Source organism: Stylophora pistillata, chromosome 4, assembly GCF_964205215.1.
Source record: "Stylophora pistillata chromosome 4, jaStyPist1.2, whole genome shotgun sequence".
NCBI lineage: Eukaryota > Metazoa > Cnidaria > Anthozoa > Scleractinia > Pocilloporidae > Stylophora > Stylophora pistillata.
This window is the reverse complement of record NC_142522.1, coordinates 35937833-35957835: the sequence shown is the minus strand read 5'-3', so window position 1 is coordinate 35957835 and position 20003 is coordinate 35937833. Positions and strand designations below refer to the sequence as shown.

Genomic DNA, 20003 nt, shown 5'->3' with positions numbered 1-20003 from the left:
TATCCTAAATCAATTCTGGGAACAGAAATGATGAAAAAAAAAACATAGATGTTTGAGCGGTGATTGTAAAAGTTGTGCACAGTGAAATTTGGTGGCATGATGGACATGACAGAAATAATTACTCACTTCCGGTTTCTTCCGACTCCCGGATGAAGGGAAGTAGTATTATGGTCTGTTCCTTCAGCTGACTGAACAGTTACTTGAGTAAGATGGCGCGTCGCCATCGCAGCCAAAGGATACCATCAGGTGTAGAAGAATGGCAAATGGCTCGCAATTGGTTGAACAGTTTAGGAGTTTTACCACAGTTTCACCGAGTATTATACCCCACTGCAACTGTCTTTGATCTGGCTCAATCTCTTCGTGATGGTGTGTTACTGTGTCAAGTGGCTAATCGTTTGCGTCCCAACTCTGTGCCAGACATCACCATGAGACCTCAAATGTCTCCGGTTTGTACACGCTTTCCTGCGATCGTGTAACTCGCAAGATCGATTAGTAGTCTTAAAGTAGATTTAACGTAGGTAGCCAAGATTTCTATTACTTATTTTGTCGCTTGATAGCTACGAACACTAATGATGTTTGTTGATTTTGTGAAGCTACACCTTCTCAATGAAGTAATCTCACTTCCTCTTATGTTTTGACAGTTCTACTGTATGAAGAATATTCGAAATTTCCTCGCCTCTTGTACACGGGATTTTGGTCTCACTTCAGAGGCTTTATTCGACACTAATGAATTATACGACGTCTCTGATTTTGCCAAGGTATTTATCAGCTAATATGAGGCATTCGACTCAAAAAATGTGAACCATAACTTCAGTTGTTGATTTTACGCTGAGAAATTTCCGCTTGCGTCTAAAGTTAATTAACGCAAGAAACAGTGAAGGCATCCATGTCTTAATTACTTAGAGGTCCTTACCATCGACACTAATGAAGAAGGACTAAACGCACATCAATGAAATACTTGTAACGTGTTGTATTCCTGTCCGGAAAGGTGGGCTTTTGGTATCACTGTGGTGAAATAGTCAGTTTCATTTTAACAGTGTTTCCTTGGTTTAACGCTTGTATAAATACACGCACTCGTAAATTTTAAAGCAAAGGGACTTCAAGGGTATTTGAATGGATAAACCGCGACCATTGACTACGAGGTGATGCCGGAACGTCTAAACTCAAATATTATTTTAAGGAAACAATACTATCATTATCGTTCGTATAAGGAAATGTGCAGTTTATTTGTGTTTATTTTAAAAACAGCGGTCGGAAGGGTAATAAAGCACACAATATTTATTATTTCAGTGGCGTTTTAGCTTATCGGTACATTGCTGTAATTTTAAAGCTCTTGTATTGCAATATTATAATTATCAGACGTGGTGTTGTGTCCATACACGTTTATGTTAAGTACGTTTTCCATCTGATATTCATCTAATTGGTTGTGTTTCGAAATACACAGATAAACAATAGGCTCTCGTGTACCACACAAGCATTTTACTAACACTAAGAGCTCTGTGTGTCCCAGTTTTGTTCCTTTCATGCAAATGATTTCTGTTTTTTCAGTTACAAAACATAAGCCTGAACACATCTACCTGGAATTTTTACCTGCTCTTATTAGGGATTAGTATAGTTTCATGCAAGTGTGACTTTCTTGATCAGTGTCAGCTTCCATTGGCAAATATCTTACTTTTATTAAACAATATCTAAACCCAAATCAGCATGTACTTCATGTCACAGTAACCATAGTGAACCTAAAGAATGAAAAAATGGGAGCAGATGGGGGGGGGGGGGGGGAATTGGAAAGGAGAAAAGGTTATTGCTACAACTTAAATGTAATCACCTCACTTTTCAGGTGATTAAAACTCTCTCAGTCCTTTCCCACACGCAGTCTGCTATTGCTGCTGGGTTTGAGTAAGTTACCACTATAATGTGTTTGTATATAATAAAAGTTTACCTTTTTGTGAGATAAAAATTGTCCTTGAATAGTAAGTTAGTTGATTATCACAGGTTTTTTATCGGGCATGGGAAGTCAGAGTATTTTCTGTCTGAAAATTTATTAATGCCTGAGGCTTGAAATGTTGGGAGGGTGGGGAATCTACAGCTGTATGCTGTGATAGAATTCTTATATACAGTGGAAAGTTAGTTTCTCTCTTTTTAACTGTGCTGTGCTGAGGTACAAATGTTTTTCTGGTTTATACAGGCCATTTCCACCTGAAAATTCTGGACATGACATTCAGGATGAGGATCTTTATTCAAATCTTGAAGATCTTGCTTTGTAAGTCTTGTATGAATAAAATATTTAAGCTATTGGACAGTATCCTTGAAGTAAAAAAATATTTAATTAACTGAGCTTAACAACTGCATTTTGATTTGTAACTCCATTAATTTCAGAGCTGAACACAGAGTTTCCGGCAATCTGATTGGTCGAACGGTTCCTTATATGACGCTATATAAACCGCTCCGTGCGGTTTATATAAAATGTTAAACTAAAACATTAATAAATGTTACTAAAACGTTATGATTTTAGAATTTTCTCTGTTGTTCAGCTCTGAAATTATACTAAAACAATTATTCACCTCAGGTTCGGTGAATATTGTCAAATAATCCCCTCGACTTCGTCTTGGGGATTATTTGACGATATTCACTTCGCCTTTGGCGAATAATTGTTAAATGTATTTTGATAGAATTATGGTAGTTTTCTAGCAAGGATCTCTGTACATCTTTAGGAGGACAAATGCATAGCCATTATGTCTGACTCGCTAATAATGATGTTAAGCTTCTTCATGACATGATGCTATCTCCATATTTCTGAGTGTCTGCGCACAGTAACCAATCATAAAAAAAACATGGAACTGTGGTCAGAAAACTAGTAAATACACACAGCTTGACCTTGCATGCCACTTTTTGTTCTTACCACATCTTGAAGTCGTCTGTGTTGTATTACTGAACAAACAGAATCTATTTGCTAAGTAATGTTACAGAAGATACCCAACAACTACTTAAACACCCTCCTGAATGTACTTCAACTGAAGACTTACATTTCCAGTTTTTACTTATCTTCAGGGATCGTGATATCACTGAGGAAGAAAATCCCTATGATGCAGTAACCATTGAGGAAGGCACAAAAATTTATGAGGACCTTGTTTCTTATCAGAGATTTCCAGTACGTTTGGTGAAATGCCATATATATGTTGTAGTTAAATTTTATCCTTGGTTCAAATTTTATTTTCCTTTGTTTCAATTCATTTTCATACATTAACATGACCGAGAACAAAGGAAAATAAAATTTGAACCAAGTATAAAATTGAACTACAGCATATAAAACTGTTTGATCTGTGAAGACCATTTAGTTATTTGATGGGGTACTTGTTATGGTTTATTTGCTCACATGTGTGTCCTTTGCTTTTTCTTTTAATTTCCTCTCTTTTCTCCCTCTTAAAAAAATGAAAAACAAAAACATAAAAACAGAAGCCAGAGAGACAGACCTCAATAGAAGAAAAAAGAAATTATGTAGTTGCCGAGCTTCTTGAAACAGAGAAGAGTTATGTTGAAGCCCTTAAGATGATCCAAGAGGTATGTCATTTTTTACCTTAGGGCTAGTCGTTCATAGGGCCAATAATGCCATCTAATGGATAAATGTTAAAGAAACATACTGTGCTATCCTCCAGGAAATGTCAACTTTAGAAACTATCTGCAGTGGTTAATATACACCATTAACTCAGCCAATAAAAACAAATTATCTTGCAATATCCCTCCTACTGAAACAGCACCACAGTTTTTCCAGCAACTTACCCCCTTTATTCAGTATATTTTGAGAAAACAAGCCAAGGTCTAGTGTTGGAAACCAACCTATCAAATGAAATAGCACAACTAAAAATGCTGCATAACTAATGATTTAATTCACCCCACCACAATGAATAACCTCACTCTTTTGCGTCACAAATTAAAATACTTCTTTTGAGATAAGTGATGATAACTTTGGTTTGTTACCTACAGCACTTTATCAAGAAGTTACAATCTATGTTGTCACCAGATGATAGGGCTAAGATCTTTATCAATATAGAGGTATGCGATTTTGGTTGTAAATTTCATCACTTCACTGATTGTGTGAAGGATTTTGCAGTAGTCACTCAAGATAACCATTTTTGCAGGAGTTACTTCGGACTCACACCAAATTTGTTGGAAAGCTAGAGAAAGGTTCTAATAGCGGACAAATCAGTTCTGTTTTTCTTGAATTTGTAAGTATTGTTTTTGTATACTTCTGTCAGTATTTGTGGTTTTAAAATCCATGTTTGAGTTTTGTATATTTGACATTTTTAATTTCAAGACGCTTACTGATATGCTAGCAAAATTGCTTTTCTTTCCTTTTTTCAGAGGGATGAATTACTTAAGTATGGAAAATATTGCACAAAAATGTCAGAAGCTCAATCTTATGTAAGTTGATCAGTGGTTCAGTACTTCTTCAGTACTTGACTTTATGATATTCTCACTAGTACCATGTGGGCTCATATATATACAAGCATGTTGAATTGAGGATTAAAAGAAAAAAACTGTTTTATAACCACAATATGATAAGTATCCAGTTTCAATCTCCTAATCAGAAATTGCTCATGAATGCAATTTTCTTAACTAAAGAAAACTTCTTTGAGTAATGATAGGCTAATTATATTTGACTTATTGAATTATTGCTAAGTGATAGTCAAAATTAAGCATATCTTAATTCTTTAATCTGAAATTCACATGGCAGATCGATGAATTATCAAGAACGGATTCCAAGTTTCGTGAAGCCCTAGAGGTATTGTACAGTTACCATTTGTTGCTCAACATCTTGATACCCATTTTTCTTTTTTTTTTGTGGTCAAATGTGCTTTACAACGAGATTGTCTGGGCCCTTTCCCTCATTTTGTTTTCAATGTACAATGATGTTCTCAAAGTCTTAATTCCCTTTCAGTCTTATAACTATGTGAGTCCCTCTCAAGAACTCAAGAAGTTTCAATTATCCTTGTATAATTTTTTTTTAACTGATTGGTCAATTTTAAAGTATAGGTATATGTAATTGTCACTTTTGAAGTTGTTACCTTAAAGCAAGAAACAAAACAATGCCATAAAACAAGTCAATTAATGTAATAATAATTATTAAAACAAATACGTATGATGCACGATCCTTACAGTAGAGAGCGCTATTTATGCAATAGCGAAAATCAGACCTGAAAAAAATCAGGCCTGTACGGGATTCGAACCACTGACCTCTGGGTTACTAGTGCAGCGCTCTACCAATTGAGCTAACAAGCCAACTGGGAGCAGGCCGTTAAGTTGATTCGTAATAAACCCATGATGATTAATCAGATACGATGAATATATGAAGTTCATATATTTTGAACTGCGGTTATAGATACGTATCTATAACCCCAGTCAATATATGAACTTCATATATTCATTGTATCTGATTTATCATCACTGGTTTATTATGAATCAACTTAACGGCCTGCTCCCAGTTGGCTTGTTAGCTCAATTGGTAGAGCGCTGCACTAAAATCGCAGAGGTCAGTGGTTCGAATCCCGTACAGGCCTGATTTTTTTTCAGGTCTGATTTTCGCTATTGCATAAATAGCGCTCTCTACGGCGAGGATTGTGCATCATACGTATCTATAACCACAGTTCAAAATATATGAACTTGATATAATTATTCATCATAGCTGATTATAACAAATGTTTCCCAAGTCTCTATGTGTTGAGTAACGTACTCAGTAACTTTAATAGTTGATAAGGCTGATTAGGTCCCTTGCAGTACAGTCATGTTAATATGCTGAGAAAAGAATAATAAAGGAACAAAAGATTTGAAAAATGACTAATGACTAACAATGCTGACTCCTAGAATTATAATAGCGGAAAGTTCTAAAATAGATTGTAAATTGCAAATGTAGCTCTGTTACAGCATTCTGAAATTCCTTAATAATTGTCATTGAGCATAATTCATCCAGTAAGAAATTCCACACTTTGGCTCCGATAATAGATGTAGATTTTAAGCCAGAGTTTGTAGTATTCTTACGTGGGACATACGGAAAGCTTGTTGGTGTCTCTTGAGTTTTTCATATTATTATGTATGACAAACAATTCACTTATATATAATATTGCAGTATATATGTGTATGCCCATGGCGTGGATCTTCTATTGTTCCATAATGTAGATTTTGTTATTTTCCTTGTCTTCAACCCTCACTAGGAATGTCAAAGAAGAGCCAAGAGCAAGTTTGCTTTGAGGTCATTGTTAGTAGTACCATTTCAACGTGTTCTAAAGTATCCTCTTTTAATACAGGTAATTTTGTTATAACTAAAAAAAGCTTGACTACAACTGATCATGATAAAGTAGTATTCTACACTAGCTTTGTTTGCATTCTATTGTCATGAAAAGTTGTAACAAATTCTTGATTCTAAATTTGCATTTCAAAATGCATTAATGGTGTATGCATGGTGTTTGTATGCATTTCAGGAGCTAAACAAGCAGACAAAGCCAAATCATCCAGATAAAAAGGGCCTTGAAAAAGCCCTTGCTGCTGTACAGGTGAGTGTTGATGTACTTACATACTTAGATACTTAGATACTTTCAAAATGTAAGACAAAGATGAAATGTCTGTAAGTTTGGTGATAGTGACACTTTTCTCAAATATTTACCTGGCATTCATATTTCTTTTCTCATTGTTTGATTTACTTGTTCAGTACAATGTCATATCAAAAAACTATGTAAAAGCTATTAAGAATGGTATTTACTATAATTCAACTATTGAGGTTTATAACAGGGAATACGTAGGTTAATTGTTATAATTATATATTTTATGAAATTTCTTGTAAGTACACGGCAGCAGTAGTTCTGATGTGAGGTATATTAAAACATCCCAAAATAGTTGAGAAGATCAACTTCTAAAGATTGAAACAATGAACAAGTCTCATTTGTGCTGTCAGATTGTTTTGGTATGGAATTAATTTGCTTGAAGAAGCATTGTCTGTTTGTGGTAGTTAGTTGTGCCTCAGACATTTTATGATTAGATCAAGCATTAACATAACAGTTTCTGCCTGATAGAGCTTTTCACAGCCTTTCCATTGATATATAAATCATGGTGGTTACACTTCAAAAAGAGATTCTTTCACAAAGGACACCTGTGAAGGTTTATCAATTATCTAGACAATAATTATGCTATAGCAAAAAGTTCAAGCTCAATTGTTCAATAGCTGTGTACTTATTTTAAATGAACATTGTGTTGATAGGATGTTGCTAAGTTTATTAACTATTTGAAACGTGACGATGAGAACTCAAGATCAGTAAAGGATGTTGAAGACAGGTTAGTCAGAGAAATATTTCACCTCTCACAATATGGTCCTTCTTCCTGAAGTTATATTTCTCGTACACGGACAACACTCTGCCAACATGATTACTTAGTTTTCTGAGGTTTGTCAAACTAGGGCACCTCTTGGTGTGTTTTTTTTTTTTTTTTTTTTTTTATAAGCGTTGCGTCATATATGATTTACTATACTTGTAATTCAAAATTATCATGTCTTAATCATCTGGAATCTATAGTTTAAAAAGATACAAAAACACAAATGTGCCTGATATCTGTTATATATGCCAAGAATAACTTGTATTACTAGTACATTTTAATTTGACTCAAGATGCATCACATGAGGAATATCCCCAAAATAAACTGAGGAATATCCAAGGATATACCCCAAGTGATATTCCCCAATTTTCAAACCTTATGTCCAGTATACATCTGCAATATAGATTTGCATTATTTTAAGAATGCATTGTAAATGCAACATTTTTCTACACTGTACCTACAATTTCACCTTAAAAGAGTAGACTTCATTTATTTCAAGAACATTATGCAATGAGCACACAATTTATTTCTGTAGCGTTAGCTCATAGTGAGGAAATGATAGCACATATTTATTACATTTACACAACTTTTTGGTAATTTTAAGTATTAAAAACTGGTTCATAGGATAATGCAATTCAAGACTTTTTATTGGCTTAGCCATCATAATCTAATATCTGTACATTGTAACATCGGGTCTCTTCTCACGAAATAAAGTTGAGAAGATTTGTCTAATATCTTGGGGGAGTTTTTTTTAATAAAACAATTATTTCACTCATGCTTGTTGGATATGAGATGATTATAGCCAACTCGGCGCTATGTGCCTCATTGGCTATCTATCATCTCATATCCAATGTGCGCTTGTGGAATAATTGTTAAGTATTAATTGATTACAAATGCAGACACAAGTACCATTTATTAATTTTAACTTTGCCTATTTTTTTTTTCTTGTTGTCTTAACAGCCTGAGCAGTGAAGTGGTAAGCCTTTGTATTGTATATACCTGCTCGATTTACATTTTGATGGATACAAATAACCAATACTTATGTAACCCAATTTGCAAACCTACTAGAAGTACTGTGATGAGTTAAGAAACTCTTTTTTTTCTAGCTGTAACAGACACTAAAAATTTAATATTGAACATGACATATACTTTACTGAACATGTGTGCATCATCCCTAAGATATGAAATATTTGTATTTGTATTGTATTTAACAATTTGCCAAAGGCAGGTAAATTTACAACAGGATAAGGTTGTCCCCTACTAGGTAAATTACCTTTCCTTATCCCCTACACCAATTGCAGTAAACAGGCCAGACCACAACACCGGGAGCTACATTCCCTACTCTTTGAGATAAATGTGTGGGTTCTTTAACGTCCCCTGCTAACCAATACAGAGAAGATGCAGGAGACGGGGCTCACCGTTTTGTCATCCTTATTCGAGAAGACTAGAATGTCTATCCATATCTTGATATAATAGAAAGGTAGCACATTCTCCTCAGTCATTTAAAGACCCTGAGTGTTGGTCTGGTCTGGGGCTTGAACCCTCGACTTCCTGCATGGTAGTCCGGTGCTCTGCCACTTGAGTGAATCAGGTACATGTACTTGCTTTTCCAATCTTGCTTTTCCTTTTTCCATTTCAGAATATCAATTTATTCAGCTTTGGCCATCTCATTAAAGATGGGGAACTACTTATAAAAGTCAGTGATCAACCACCGAAGAAGAGGTATGCACTCTCTATCTCAGGGCTTGATGCTAGTGGTAGCCAACTGGCCACAGACTAGTAGAAATTCAGTTTTGGTTAGTGGTTTTCGCTTTTCACTAGCCAGTTTGGCTAGTAAACAAACTGAAATTGTCGCAACATCTAAGACATCACCAGCCACTTGGCTAGTAAGTTGAAAAGTTAGTGTTGAGCCCTGTAACTTGATAAAAAAAAAAGAAGTAACACGAAATTTATCCTGTATCCCACTCAGTGTTGGAGAAAATTCTTCAGAGAAAAATTTCATTATCGTAATCTTACTATTGGTTTTTAAAGAATTGACTATTCTTAGTGATAAAATATGTCAGTTGATCCTTATTTTACGCATACACATCAGCATGTATTTTATTTCTTTGCAGACATGCTTTTCTTTTTGATACTGCCTTAATTATTTGTAAGACGAAGGTAAGAAATCATACTAGTATCTGAGAACTTCATTGTAATGAAATGAAAACCAGGGCAGGAGCTATGACTGCCATTTTACCGCCTTTAAGACAAACATGAGCACAACGTCTTAGCCATAAAAACAAAAAGTAATTAATGTATGTTAAACCGTTCAATTTTACATATTTGAGGGAGTGTGCGGTATACGCCTCCTGGTTAGCTCAATTGGTAGAGCGCCGGACTGTTGTGCGGGAGGTCGAGGGTTCAAGCCCCGGCCGGACCAACACTCAGGATCTTAAAATAACTGAGGAGAATTTGCTACCTTTCTATAATATCAAGAAATGGATAGATATTCTAGTCTTCTCGGATAAGGACGAATAAACCGTAGGCCCCGTCTCCTGCAGGGTTAGGGGTAGGAGACGTTAATTTCCCACGCACGAGATTACTGTATGGTGGATGTCCTCCCCTGCGGTGGGATGGGTGGGTTTACTGGGCCCGCAGTAATTAGCGCAAGCTGTTGCGGTGTCCCTGCCTGTCGGCGAATCTAATAAATTTAATTAAAATGAATAATACAAGCTAAGGTTCATCGTTCCCAACAGCGTTACATTAAGTACTTGCCTTCTTTTTTTTCCTTCTTTTCTGTTATTTTTTTTTTTTTTTTTCTTATAGGGAGACACATACCACCACAAGCAATCGTTATTTCTCCAGTATTATGAAATTCAAGATGTTGGTGCTTTACAAGTCAAGAACAAGGTAACTTTGGGGTTTCATGGTGGCTTTGCAAAAATAAGAGTGATTGATTCCCTGCTTAAACAAATTGTGTTTTAAAGTTAATTTTTTTTTCTTTCAGTTTTCGCATAGTTGGTATATGAAAAATGAACAAGGTATGTTTTAAATGTAGCAGAACATGTTGGAAAGGCCTGGTTTTTCTCTGAGAGACCGTTTTCCAATAGCGGGTTAAAAGCTGGATAGTATGTGTTTTGGTTTACTTTTACGTGAGACTGGTGTTTGAAACTTGTGCCTCCCAATCAACCAACCAGACGAAAATTAAAAATAAATCGCGACTTGGCCCCTTGCTCTTTCGTGAGCTTTAGAAAGTGTGCTTGTTTGTAGAGTGAGTTGACATCGTTTTCACTGTCCAAATTAGCCGTTGTGATCACTTAAGTCTTTTTTTTTCTTTAACAACACTCGTTAGAAAGGCAACTGAGTACGCTCCTTTTTTGCAGGGTTTCAGTTGGTTTTGATTTACGTTTGCCTAAATGTGCGTTTGCCCATGAAGTGATGTAGGGTAGTTTTAGTGGAATTTTCTACAATACATCAAAGTGACTGATCATAAAAATTGGAATATACATTTTTTTACAGAGCGAAATTGTTGCTACATGTCCACCAAGACGGAAGATATGAAGAGCAAGTGGGTTAATGATATTACAGTGGCCATGTAGGTGACTCCTCATTTCTTATCATCAATAGAAAAATAATTAAATAGTTTATTTTAAAGTCGACAGTGTAGGGAGTGGTTGCCCAATCTTCCGAGCCAGTAGCTCATGTTAAAAACACTCGACTCCAGATCGAATTGGAATTTGAAATGTTGGTTTTTGCGGAGAGGGGAAAACCGGATTGGGAGTGGGAGGCTAGCGCTCTCGCTACTGCGTCATCCTTGCTCCCTTTGCAACTCTGTTTCTTTTCTAGATGGATGAATGTGTGGTATAGCAGTAAAGGTCGTTCCTTTGTCACTTGAACTGTATGCTTTTTTCACTTGTTTAACTAGAGATATCATGTTCTTTGTTTCAGGGAGAATGTCACATTAAAGAATGTGGAACAAGGTAACAGAAATAGCAGTAATCGCATGGTTATTCAAGTTAACGAGTAGACTTCATGTTGCCGTGCGATTGTTCTGTACTGGATCACAGATGACGTTACATGTGGCAAGAATAAAAAAGTGGCCGATGAGGCCCGGCCATAGTTTGACGTCTTCTAAGACGTGTGACTGCACAGAGCCACGGCAACATGGATTCTATTTGTTTTATATCACAAAAAAATATTGACTTCATTATCATCCGACAGATCATAAGTATGATTATGTGCATGATTAAACTTATCATATTATGTGTGATCCATTTATTGTAACTGCTAGAGAACAAATTTGAATTATCTCCATGGTATAAACGATTTAGGGTGATTCCTCAGAAAAAAAAAAAAGTTATCCAACAATTTTTTTCGAAACTGCCAGTGTCTGTTTCGAAAAATACAATAAAAAAGATAAGTCACCGTGCTTGTTTAAGAGATATGATGAACCAATCTTACCCCAGCTATGCCTGTACTGGCGCTAAGCACGCGCGTCATTTCATCGATTCACGGTACGTTATGCAGTAGAAAAACTTGAGAGGTCGAAAGTCTCGATCGTACGGAACAATTTTGTGTGAAATTTTTGAAAACGTTTCGCAAGTTTAAACGACATCGCTCGAAACGTTCCTCGAGTCGGTGCTTTCAAGTTCATAATTTGTATCGTCGAGTAACGGGCTTCGCGCATACTTTTAACTATATCTTTTTTCGCCTTAGATGAATTGTTTTTAATTTCTAAAATTGAAAGGGGATAATTTGTACACCAAAATTATGCAGTCATAAATATAGGTCACCGTCCTCGTTCAAGAGCTAACGATCATCGTACCTCTTTACCTGGACCATTGACTGAAAAACAATACCGTGTTCTTGGAATGCACGCGCGCTTATTCGCCTGGTTACGTGATTTTTGTGCGTAGCACAGGATGCGCAATACAATACTGAGGAATCACCTCGAGATTACCATCTGTACGTAGGAGCTCTGCCCTTCGAATGTTTGGAAGCATTATCCGCCGATCTGGCCCCAATTGTTCGAAGGCCGGAAAATGCTATCCACTGGACAAATCTCTATCCGGTAGATAACGCTATACGTTTTGCTACCACTTATCCACTGGACAGCGATTTATCCTTTGGATAGCGATATCCTCCCTTTTAACATCTGGGCCTTGCAAATAGCACTTTTTTCCATTCTGGCGTGCAAAGTTTATGCACTGACAATAAACATACATTCTCCTCTACAGGCAATCATAAATTTGAACTGTACACTTTCGCCTCGCCAACTTATTGTGGAGTTTGCTTTAATCTTTTATGGTAAGTACATTAAACTTCGCAGTATACTTTAGAATTAAAGATGTGCCCTTTTTCCTGTTATTTCAAAATTCATTTTCATTTTACATCGAAAACCACGCTTTATATGTTTCATTAGGGGTTTAATAAACCAAGGATACAAGTGTACAAGTAAGTACAGTGTGCTTATCTTACTCAACACACACACACACACCCCTAAAATATCAATTAATAAATAAAATTAAAGAAAACAACTGACAAGTGTAAAGCGAGAAGACTCACCAGCCACTACTTGCTTGCTGTTGCGGCCATTTTTTCTCGAGAAAGGATCACTGTTGCACATTCTAGCGCGGTTGCAAACGCTAACTGGTTTCTCAGGATTCGATGATTGAACTGAAATAGTTTTCTTTTATATTTTCTTTTTTAATTCGTTCCATGAACTTGCGAGACTAATTTGATATAATGTACTCTATGCCTTTTTTAACCTTTTTGAATGTATTTTCAAGTTTGGTCTCACTGTCTTTCTTTGACAGTTTGTGACGCTACTGCTCATAAGGACTGCATACCCAAAAGTGCCGCGTGCCGAGCGAGTCCTGGGATCCATGGTCAGTTCGCAGGCACATCGCCGTTTCGTCCCCATATGCCGCCAAGAAATCCTTTCTCTAAACAAAGTTCATCGCCTGCTACTCCGAACTTCAGCCCCGACATGTCTAAATCCAGAAAAATATCAGCGCCAGGTAGATTACGACAAGGTGACTGTCTCCTAAGTCTATTGAGTTCGAGTTCATTTCCTTTGTTCTCATGACTTTAATGTTTAATGCAAGGGTGATACTGTGGGGAGAAATTAAATACTGATAACCCTTCAGGGGTAGTATGGGTCAGAGGGTTAAGTTAATAACGTTGTGGTTTTATCTTTGCAGAAAATTCGAATAAGACTCTTTATGTTGCGACTTCAAAGTAAGTGTCTTCTGCGTTACCTGAATATGTTTCTCTTACGTTCACGACCAGTGGCTGTGAAAGCAAATCAGAGCAGTTTAAACCGACTGTCAGGTGGACAGTAGTTTGTGATTGAATGAGTTTCGCCTCAGCAATTTTCGCTTTCGTAAACGGTCGTTGCCATTTTGAAACGGTCGTTGCTATTTGTCGAAACAGTCGTTGCCATTTTTTAATGAATGGCAACGACTATTATCGGAAATGGCAACGATCGTTTCAGAATGGCAACGGCCGTTTACGAGAGGGAAAATTGCTTCGCCTCATTTCCTCTTGTGATTGTTTTAGAATGCAGAAATCGTACGGCTTGGGGGCAGTTCAGACGTGTTTCATTTTAGTTTTCGTTGCTTGCTTCTGAAACAATTTGTTCTGTGATTGACTTTGGTTTGATGTCTTCTGTGCGGACAGCGCTCTTTTTAAGGATTCCTTTTTGTTGTTATAGACAAATTCTCCTTCGCATTTATTACACTTAACTGAATCGTCACACGACCTTAAAAGTAAAGGAACCGCGAAGTTATACCAAACAGATATCATGCCCCTTGTTGCATGCATAAGACAGTCTAAAATTAAAATGAGTAAATACAGTTCTTTTCATTATTTTTCACGGACAGTTTTGCTGGAATTGCTCCTGGTGGCCGTCCAGTTTTAAGCTTTGTGGTAGGAGATGATATAGAAGTTATCAGCAAGCACGATCCGGAATGGTGGGAGGTGAGAGAACAAAAGGTTTTTTTGTTTGTTTGTTTGTTTTAATTGGAATAATCACGCGTGTTTGACCAGTCGGCTGCCTACTGGAGAATGCGAAGAACTTGGCCAAAATCTAGAAATATTTAACCAAGCTCGGTCAATGGAGGTTTCTATATCGTATCCGAATGCCTGCCTAGGCCTTTTATTTAACTGCGAGAACAATTTATATCTCTTATGAGGCGGAAAAGTGAGTAGAACTGAGCCGCAAACGATTGTAGATATTTCGACTTTTTTTGTGAGAGTTTTTGTTTTGATGCGCACGTGGCCGTGATTTACGGTGTGTCTATGTTCAGGAAAGTTATGTGACGCTGTGTTAATTCTCATTTTTGGCAGGGACGGTCGAAGAAGACTGGGGCAGTTGGTTATTTTCCTCAAAGCCATGTGGTAGGTGACTGATGGTACATACGCAGCATCTATTGACTTATGAAAAGCAAAACTTAACAGAACGGAACACACCAAAACAAAACTGAGATTGCAAGCTACAGTTTTGACTACAATTTCTCCAGAGAGAAGTATTTGCTCCAGGCCACGTCATGAACTTTGCCAGCGTATGTTCTCTCCATTCTTTCCCTGTTCAATGCAGCCTTGTTAGGGAAACGGTAGAATTCCTTCCCTGCCGGATTACACTTTGCTTGGAATCACTTATCTCTGTATTTGACAGATCATGATTGAATGCGAGTGCAGCTGCACGCTGCACTCCCGCCACATGGTCATCGAATTTTTTTAACCACTCAAAGTCCGTGAAACACTAAGTTTGTTTTTGCTTCTGTCTGTAGTTCGTATTTACAGATTCTTTTTCATTATGTAGACGTTAAAAGCAACATCCCGCTACGAAGAAACTTCGATTAAAGAGGAGTAAGTGTTCACTTAGATGTATCGTAATAAAAGCTGTTTTTTTACTCAGGTATTATCTAATTTTACATTGCTGGGTGTTTATGAATTAACAAATGGTAAACACCACAGCGTACACTATTGAGTTATGGATGCACGCGGGAGGTTGCTAAGCACAAAAGAAGCGTAAGAGTCGCTCGAGGCGATAGCCGAGAGCGACTCTACCTTCTTGAGTGCTTAGCAAACCTCTCAAGTGCATCCATAACTGAATAGTGTACGCTGTGGTGTTTACCATTTGTTTTATAACATAACATTGATACATTGTAGCTAAAGAGTTCCCTTTTATTTAACAAATCTTACGCGACCAGAAAAAACAAGCGCGCGCGGAAAACTAGCCTTTGCATTTGCTCACTCAGCAGCGTACACCCATGGGCAAATGGGGGACGCTAAATTGACCAATCAGAGCGCGCGCTTTACTTTGGTTATGTTATAAACTAAAATGTGCATACTATCGTGGCCTGGGCCTAGTTGTTCTAAGGGCGGACAACGCTATCCAAAGCAGAAATCGTTATCCAGAGCATGTGTCGACAAAACGTACTGCGCTATTCACAGGATAGCGATTTACTCAGTGAATAGCGTCATCCACCCTTTGAACAACCGGGCCTGATGGGCAATAGCAAGGAAAATTCGATACTGATAACTTGAATTTTAAAAAGTTTCGGCTGATGCATTGTCATCTTTCATATGTATTGAGTTTAGATAGGATAGTACAGAAATTGAGACGATAATATAAGGTTAAAATTGACGGGTGTAACTTGTGCGATGAAAGTGAGTTTTTCCCCTGAGTATAAGGGGGCGGTGCGTTGATCGGAGATTCAAACCCCGAGGAGGCTAGAGGCGGCAACATCACATGTTTTAGCTCTCTCTTTTTAGATGTGCGAGGCCCTGTCTTTGGCCTAATGTTTCCTTACATAGTGGTCTTATGGACTCAATAACCAAAACAGCGTGCACACGAAAATGTGTAAACCATCTTGTAATGTACTTATACAAATTTCCACGCTTGTATTTTTCTTAGAGTCCATTCCACTCCTCCACCGTCGCATTTGAACGTTTCTTTAAAAAGTTTTAACTGGTAAGTTATTTCTCGGTTTGTTACTTAATTTGAAAACGGTTTCTTCCTTCTGCAACACTCCTGCGTGCTTTTCTGAGTAAAAATAAAAGCAACTACAAAAGACGCTTGAACCGTGTGTAAATAGAGTGCAGATTCTTTTGTATTTTACGTGACGTGACGTGAATGGCGTTATTTAACATGACTTAGCATCGTATTACGTGATTTACGTTACTGTATTGAAGAGATATTGATTGAACGGTCTCTTAAAGGTAGGAACGAGCGACCTGCTCAGCAGACTTAAGTGTTTAAATATGTTCTTTTGGTTCGTCACTTTACCAGGTTTGCGGGAAGGAAAGACAGACCGTTAGCAGAACAAGAACTAACTGACAAAAGTGACGGCACTTTCCTTATAAGGGAAAGTGTGAACAGATCCGGAGAATACGCCTTATCTGTCAAGTAAGAACCAACAAACTGTCAGTATCACCCAACATTTGATTGAAAATAATAAATTTAATCATTTAGGCACAAGAGTAAAACAGTCAATGGGTAGATGCCTAATTGACGACTCGCGTACCTGTATAGTGATATAACTCATGTGTTTTTTTGCCCCACAGATTTCGCAATAATGTTAAACATATCAAAATCCCATATGAAGAAGGAGCTTTCTATCTCACAAAAGCAATTACCTTCCCATCAGTAGAGGTATGGCACCACTTCTGTATCTTGAATGCACTTATAATTTTCATTTGTTTCTACTTGGTTGAATGAACGAGTTTTCAACGCGCATTTCTTAGCGGTATCGCAACAGTAGATCTCACTTCCCACATCACCCTCAGTAGGGTTCAAGGTATCTTACCTTTTCTTTCCCTCCCCTCCCCATCCTCCTACCTACACCTTTTGTCATTACACTAATATTCAATGAATCATTGCCTTTTTAGGAACTAGTTGAATACTACAAGAACAACACACTCCGGGTGAGCTTTCCTGGACTAGACACGAAACTACGACACGGTGTCAACGAAGAACAAAAAAGCAAAGGTGAAGCAATTGCAAAATTTTTTAACCAGGTATCTCCTCGCACTAAAGCAGGTTTAAAAGAGGAAAGTAGGCCTCGATTTTTTGGTCGATAACACATTTAGGGAAGTACGGAATGTTAGTCTGCTAAAACAGAAAAACACCATACGAGCTATCTCCAAAAAAAAAAAAAAAAAGGAAAATAAAGAACGAAAAAGATCAGAAGAAACAAAGTAGGATGGCTGAGGATTGAAAAGATGAACACCGGTTGTAAATGACAATCTTGAAAAATTTGGATCAGATGTCTAAAGATGGACAAACATGACTTAGTCACTTAAACAGATCTTCTCGTGTCGCCAACCGAACTGGCATCCACTTGCTTTGTTTGTCTCATGTTGCCTGGCCTTTCGTTATTTGAAACGCTACAGATTCATTTTTGTTTTACTAACAGATGGAATTGGTTGGGCTAAAGCCTTGTATCCTTATGTGGCGAGGAACCCAAAAGAAATCTCTATTCAGGTAGTAATGAAGAATTAACTTTAATTAATATCCAATATTTCCCGGTTAGCTCAATGGATAGAGCGCTGGACTGTTGTGCGGGAGGTCGAGGGTTCGAGCCCCAGCCGGACCAACACTCAAGGTCTTAAAATAAGTGAGAAGAATATGCTTCCTTTCTGTAAAGTCAAGAAATGGTTAGATATTCTAGTCTTCTCGGATAGGGACGAATAAATGGAGGTCCCGTCTCCTGCAGGGTTAGGGGTAGGAGACGTTAATTTCCCACGCACGAGTATGCTGTGTGATGGGTGTCCTCCCCTGGGGTGGGTTGGCTGGGTGCTTACAAGGCCGTTCTGAAAACCACTTCTGTGAGAACGCACCCTGTCTAAAGATTATTATCTATCTATTATCTATCTATCTATCTAATATTTCTATTTGATGTTGTTGTTGTGGCGGTGGTTCTGGTCAGTGGTACAACTTTTTAGAAGGTGATAGCTTGATAACGGGCAAGAAAATATGGTGGGTTATACCTTGTTCCGTTTGTCACACTTTTTGTCTTCTCTGGGTTTGTTGCAGAAAAATTCCAAGATTCTCATACTTAACCAGGAAGGTGACTGGTGGAGAGGAGAATGCGACGGTCAGGTGGGTGCAGCGAAGAAGCCTTTTAGTTGGCTTCTAACTGAGAGTAGGTTTGGTTGGCAGGGGAGGATGGACCCTCTTAAGGTAGATAGCTGAATGTATGGCGTTTTGACGGTTGAAGATGAAATTTGAGGCAACAGAACACTTCAGAATTGAAGTTATTTTAAGGTTAAGCGGTTCAAATGGTGGCAATCGCTTGTATCTTCGATGCTCAACACTTTTAAAACTACCGATACAGATGAATGAGGAGCCTTCCATGCCGGATTGGTAACGACGGGAACGTAAGCATATTAGGCTCGACATTACTCTCTTTTTCTCTATGATAGGTTGGCTATTTTCCCTCCAATTACGTGGAGGTCCTTAAAGAGACCACAGAGACCCAGGACTGATGCAGTGGAACTGGTCATGATTTGAAAGGTAGCATTGAATGCTGGCGAATAAACCGAGAGGAGTCTGAAGGTTGGAACTCAAATTGATATTGTCGTGGATCAAAGTTCGACATAGAACTAAACATGATCGGGGATGGCCACCATGAATCAATACACAGAATATCAGAGTCAGTTCTCCGTGGAGTGATAGGACGATTTTATTTGACGAACTTTCGAATGAACACTGAAGAGCGCTAAGTGTCATTACAACGGCGATAAAGGAACGTTTTGGACCCCGCTTGTCATAGGTTCGACAGTCTGACAGTGTGACAGACATGCGCACTTGATTCTTATTTTAATGATACGCCTAACGAGGAATGATATGGTTATGCTGGTCATGTGATTGCAAATAGTATTCTCATAATTAATTATGTTATTTATAATTTCTGGCGATGAATGATGCCAACTTTTTTCTTTGGTCACAGAGTTCTTCGATCCAAACCTCTTTTAGGTATATATAACAAGTCGTTTCGAATTTTTATAACATTATTACTGTTTTTTCTTTTTTCTTTCTTTTTTTTTTTTTAATGAAGGCGGAGGGGATGATAAGGACTAAGGAGGGGGAAGGGGGGGATTGGGAGCGAAGGGGGAGACGTGAGAAGATTGTTGTTGAAAAAATAACCATGGTGGTGATACGAGACTTTACCCAGGGTTACCCATTGTCCAAATAACAACCAGAGGGTTGTCAATCTGAAAAGTTTCATTTGTATTGCGTTGGTTATTCTATTTGGAATTTCTTTTTAAACAACGTACGTGAATATTAAGAAGAAATTCGCAACAGAGCGATATAATAGTTTTTTGTTTTCCTTAGCCAAAGTTATTTTGTACAGTACTTTATGCTCCACGTGCATAATTATCATGAATGCATAAAAAAGTGCTAACAATCGTACTCACGCGTAAATTCTTACATTAGGACTATTAATTATGAACAGAATATTTTTTTATTTACCCTTGTCTTCGCAGTATTTGTCTCTTTAAGTAAATGTTCCTGTAGGAACTGGTTCGAATTTATATGTCAAGTTGAGAAATTAAATAAGACATTTTGAAACAGCCGAGTTGTTCCTAAGTTATTAGTCGTGAACAGTGAGAGATGGCACACTTCCTTCCAAGGACGATAATCACGAGATACC

The 20003-nt window shown here is 37.6% G+C and overlaps 1 protein-coding gene and 1 non-coding gene across 3 annotated transcripts; both read left to right on the top strand.

The window, feature by feature from the left end:
- Positions 1 to 176: 176 nt before the first annotated feature.
- Positions 177 to 19923, top strand: LOC111327849 (proto-oncogene vav). 2 transcript variants are annotated; one of them, XM_088756832.1, is made up of 34 exons: positions 177 to 446; positions 642 to 758; positions 1838 to 1896; positions 2186 to 2260; positions 3049 to 3148; positions 3454 to 3558; positions 3982 to 4050; positions 4137 to 4223; positions 4360 to 4419; positions 4733 to 4780; positions 6207 to 6299; positions 6474 to 6545; positions 7247 to 7320; positions 8317 to 8332; positions 8996 to 9078; positions 9471 to 9516; positions 10165 to 10248; positions 10346 to 10379; positions 10858 to 10933; positions 11287 to 11318; positions 12576 to 12645; positions 12761 to 12792; positions 13155 to 13358; positions 13542 to 13578; positions 14223 to 14319; positions 14689 to 14739; positions 15164 to 15210; positions 16262 to 16318; positions 16637 to 16753; positions 16912 to 16999; positions 17236 to 17335; positions 17763 to 17830; positions 18383 to 18448; positions 18772 to 19923. In XM_088756832.1, the coding sequence occupies exons 1-34, from the start codon at positions 210 to 212 to the stop codon at positions 18832 to 18834; spliced, it is 2664 nt and encodes an 887-aa protein (XP_088612958.1). In that variant the 5' UTR covers positions 177 to 209; the 3' UTR covers positions 18835 to 19923. The 2 variants fall into 2 exon arrangements, with proteins under 2 accessions (XP_088612958.1, XP_022787877.1); XM_022932142.2 differs by having other exon boundaries at positions 178 to 446; positions 13155 to 13373.
- Positions 5483 to 5555, top strand: Trnaf-aaa (transfer RNA phenylalanine (anticodon AAA)). The gene has a single exon. It is a non-coding gene; the product is annotated as a tRNA-Phe (tRNA).
- Positions 19924 to 20003: the final 80 nt, after the last annotated feature.

Coding starts and splice junctions, on each gene's coding strand:
- LOC111327849 (XM_022932142.2), top strand. CDS start 210: ATGGCGCGTCGCCATCGCAGCCAAAGGATACCATCAGGTGTAGAAGAA. Junction 447..641: donor TGAGACCTCAAATGTCTCCG/GTTTGTACACGC, acceptor ATGTTTTGACAG/TTCTACTGTATGAAGAATAT. Junction 10,934..11,286: donor AATGATATTACAGTGGCCAT/GTAGGTGACTCC, acceptor TCTTTGTTTCAG/GGAGAATGTCACATTAAAGA.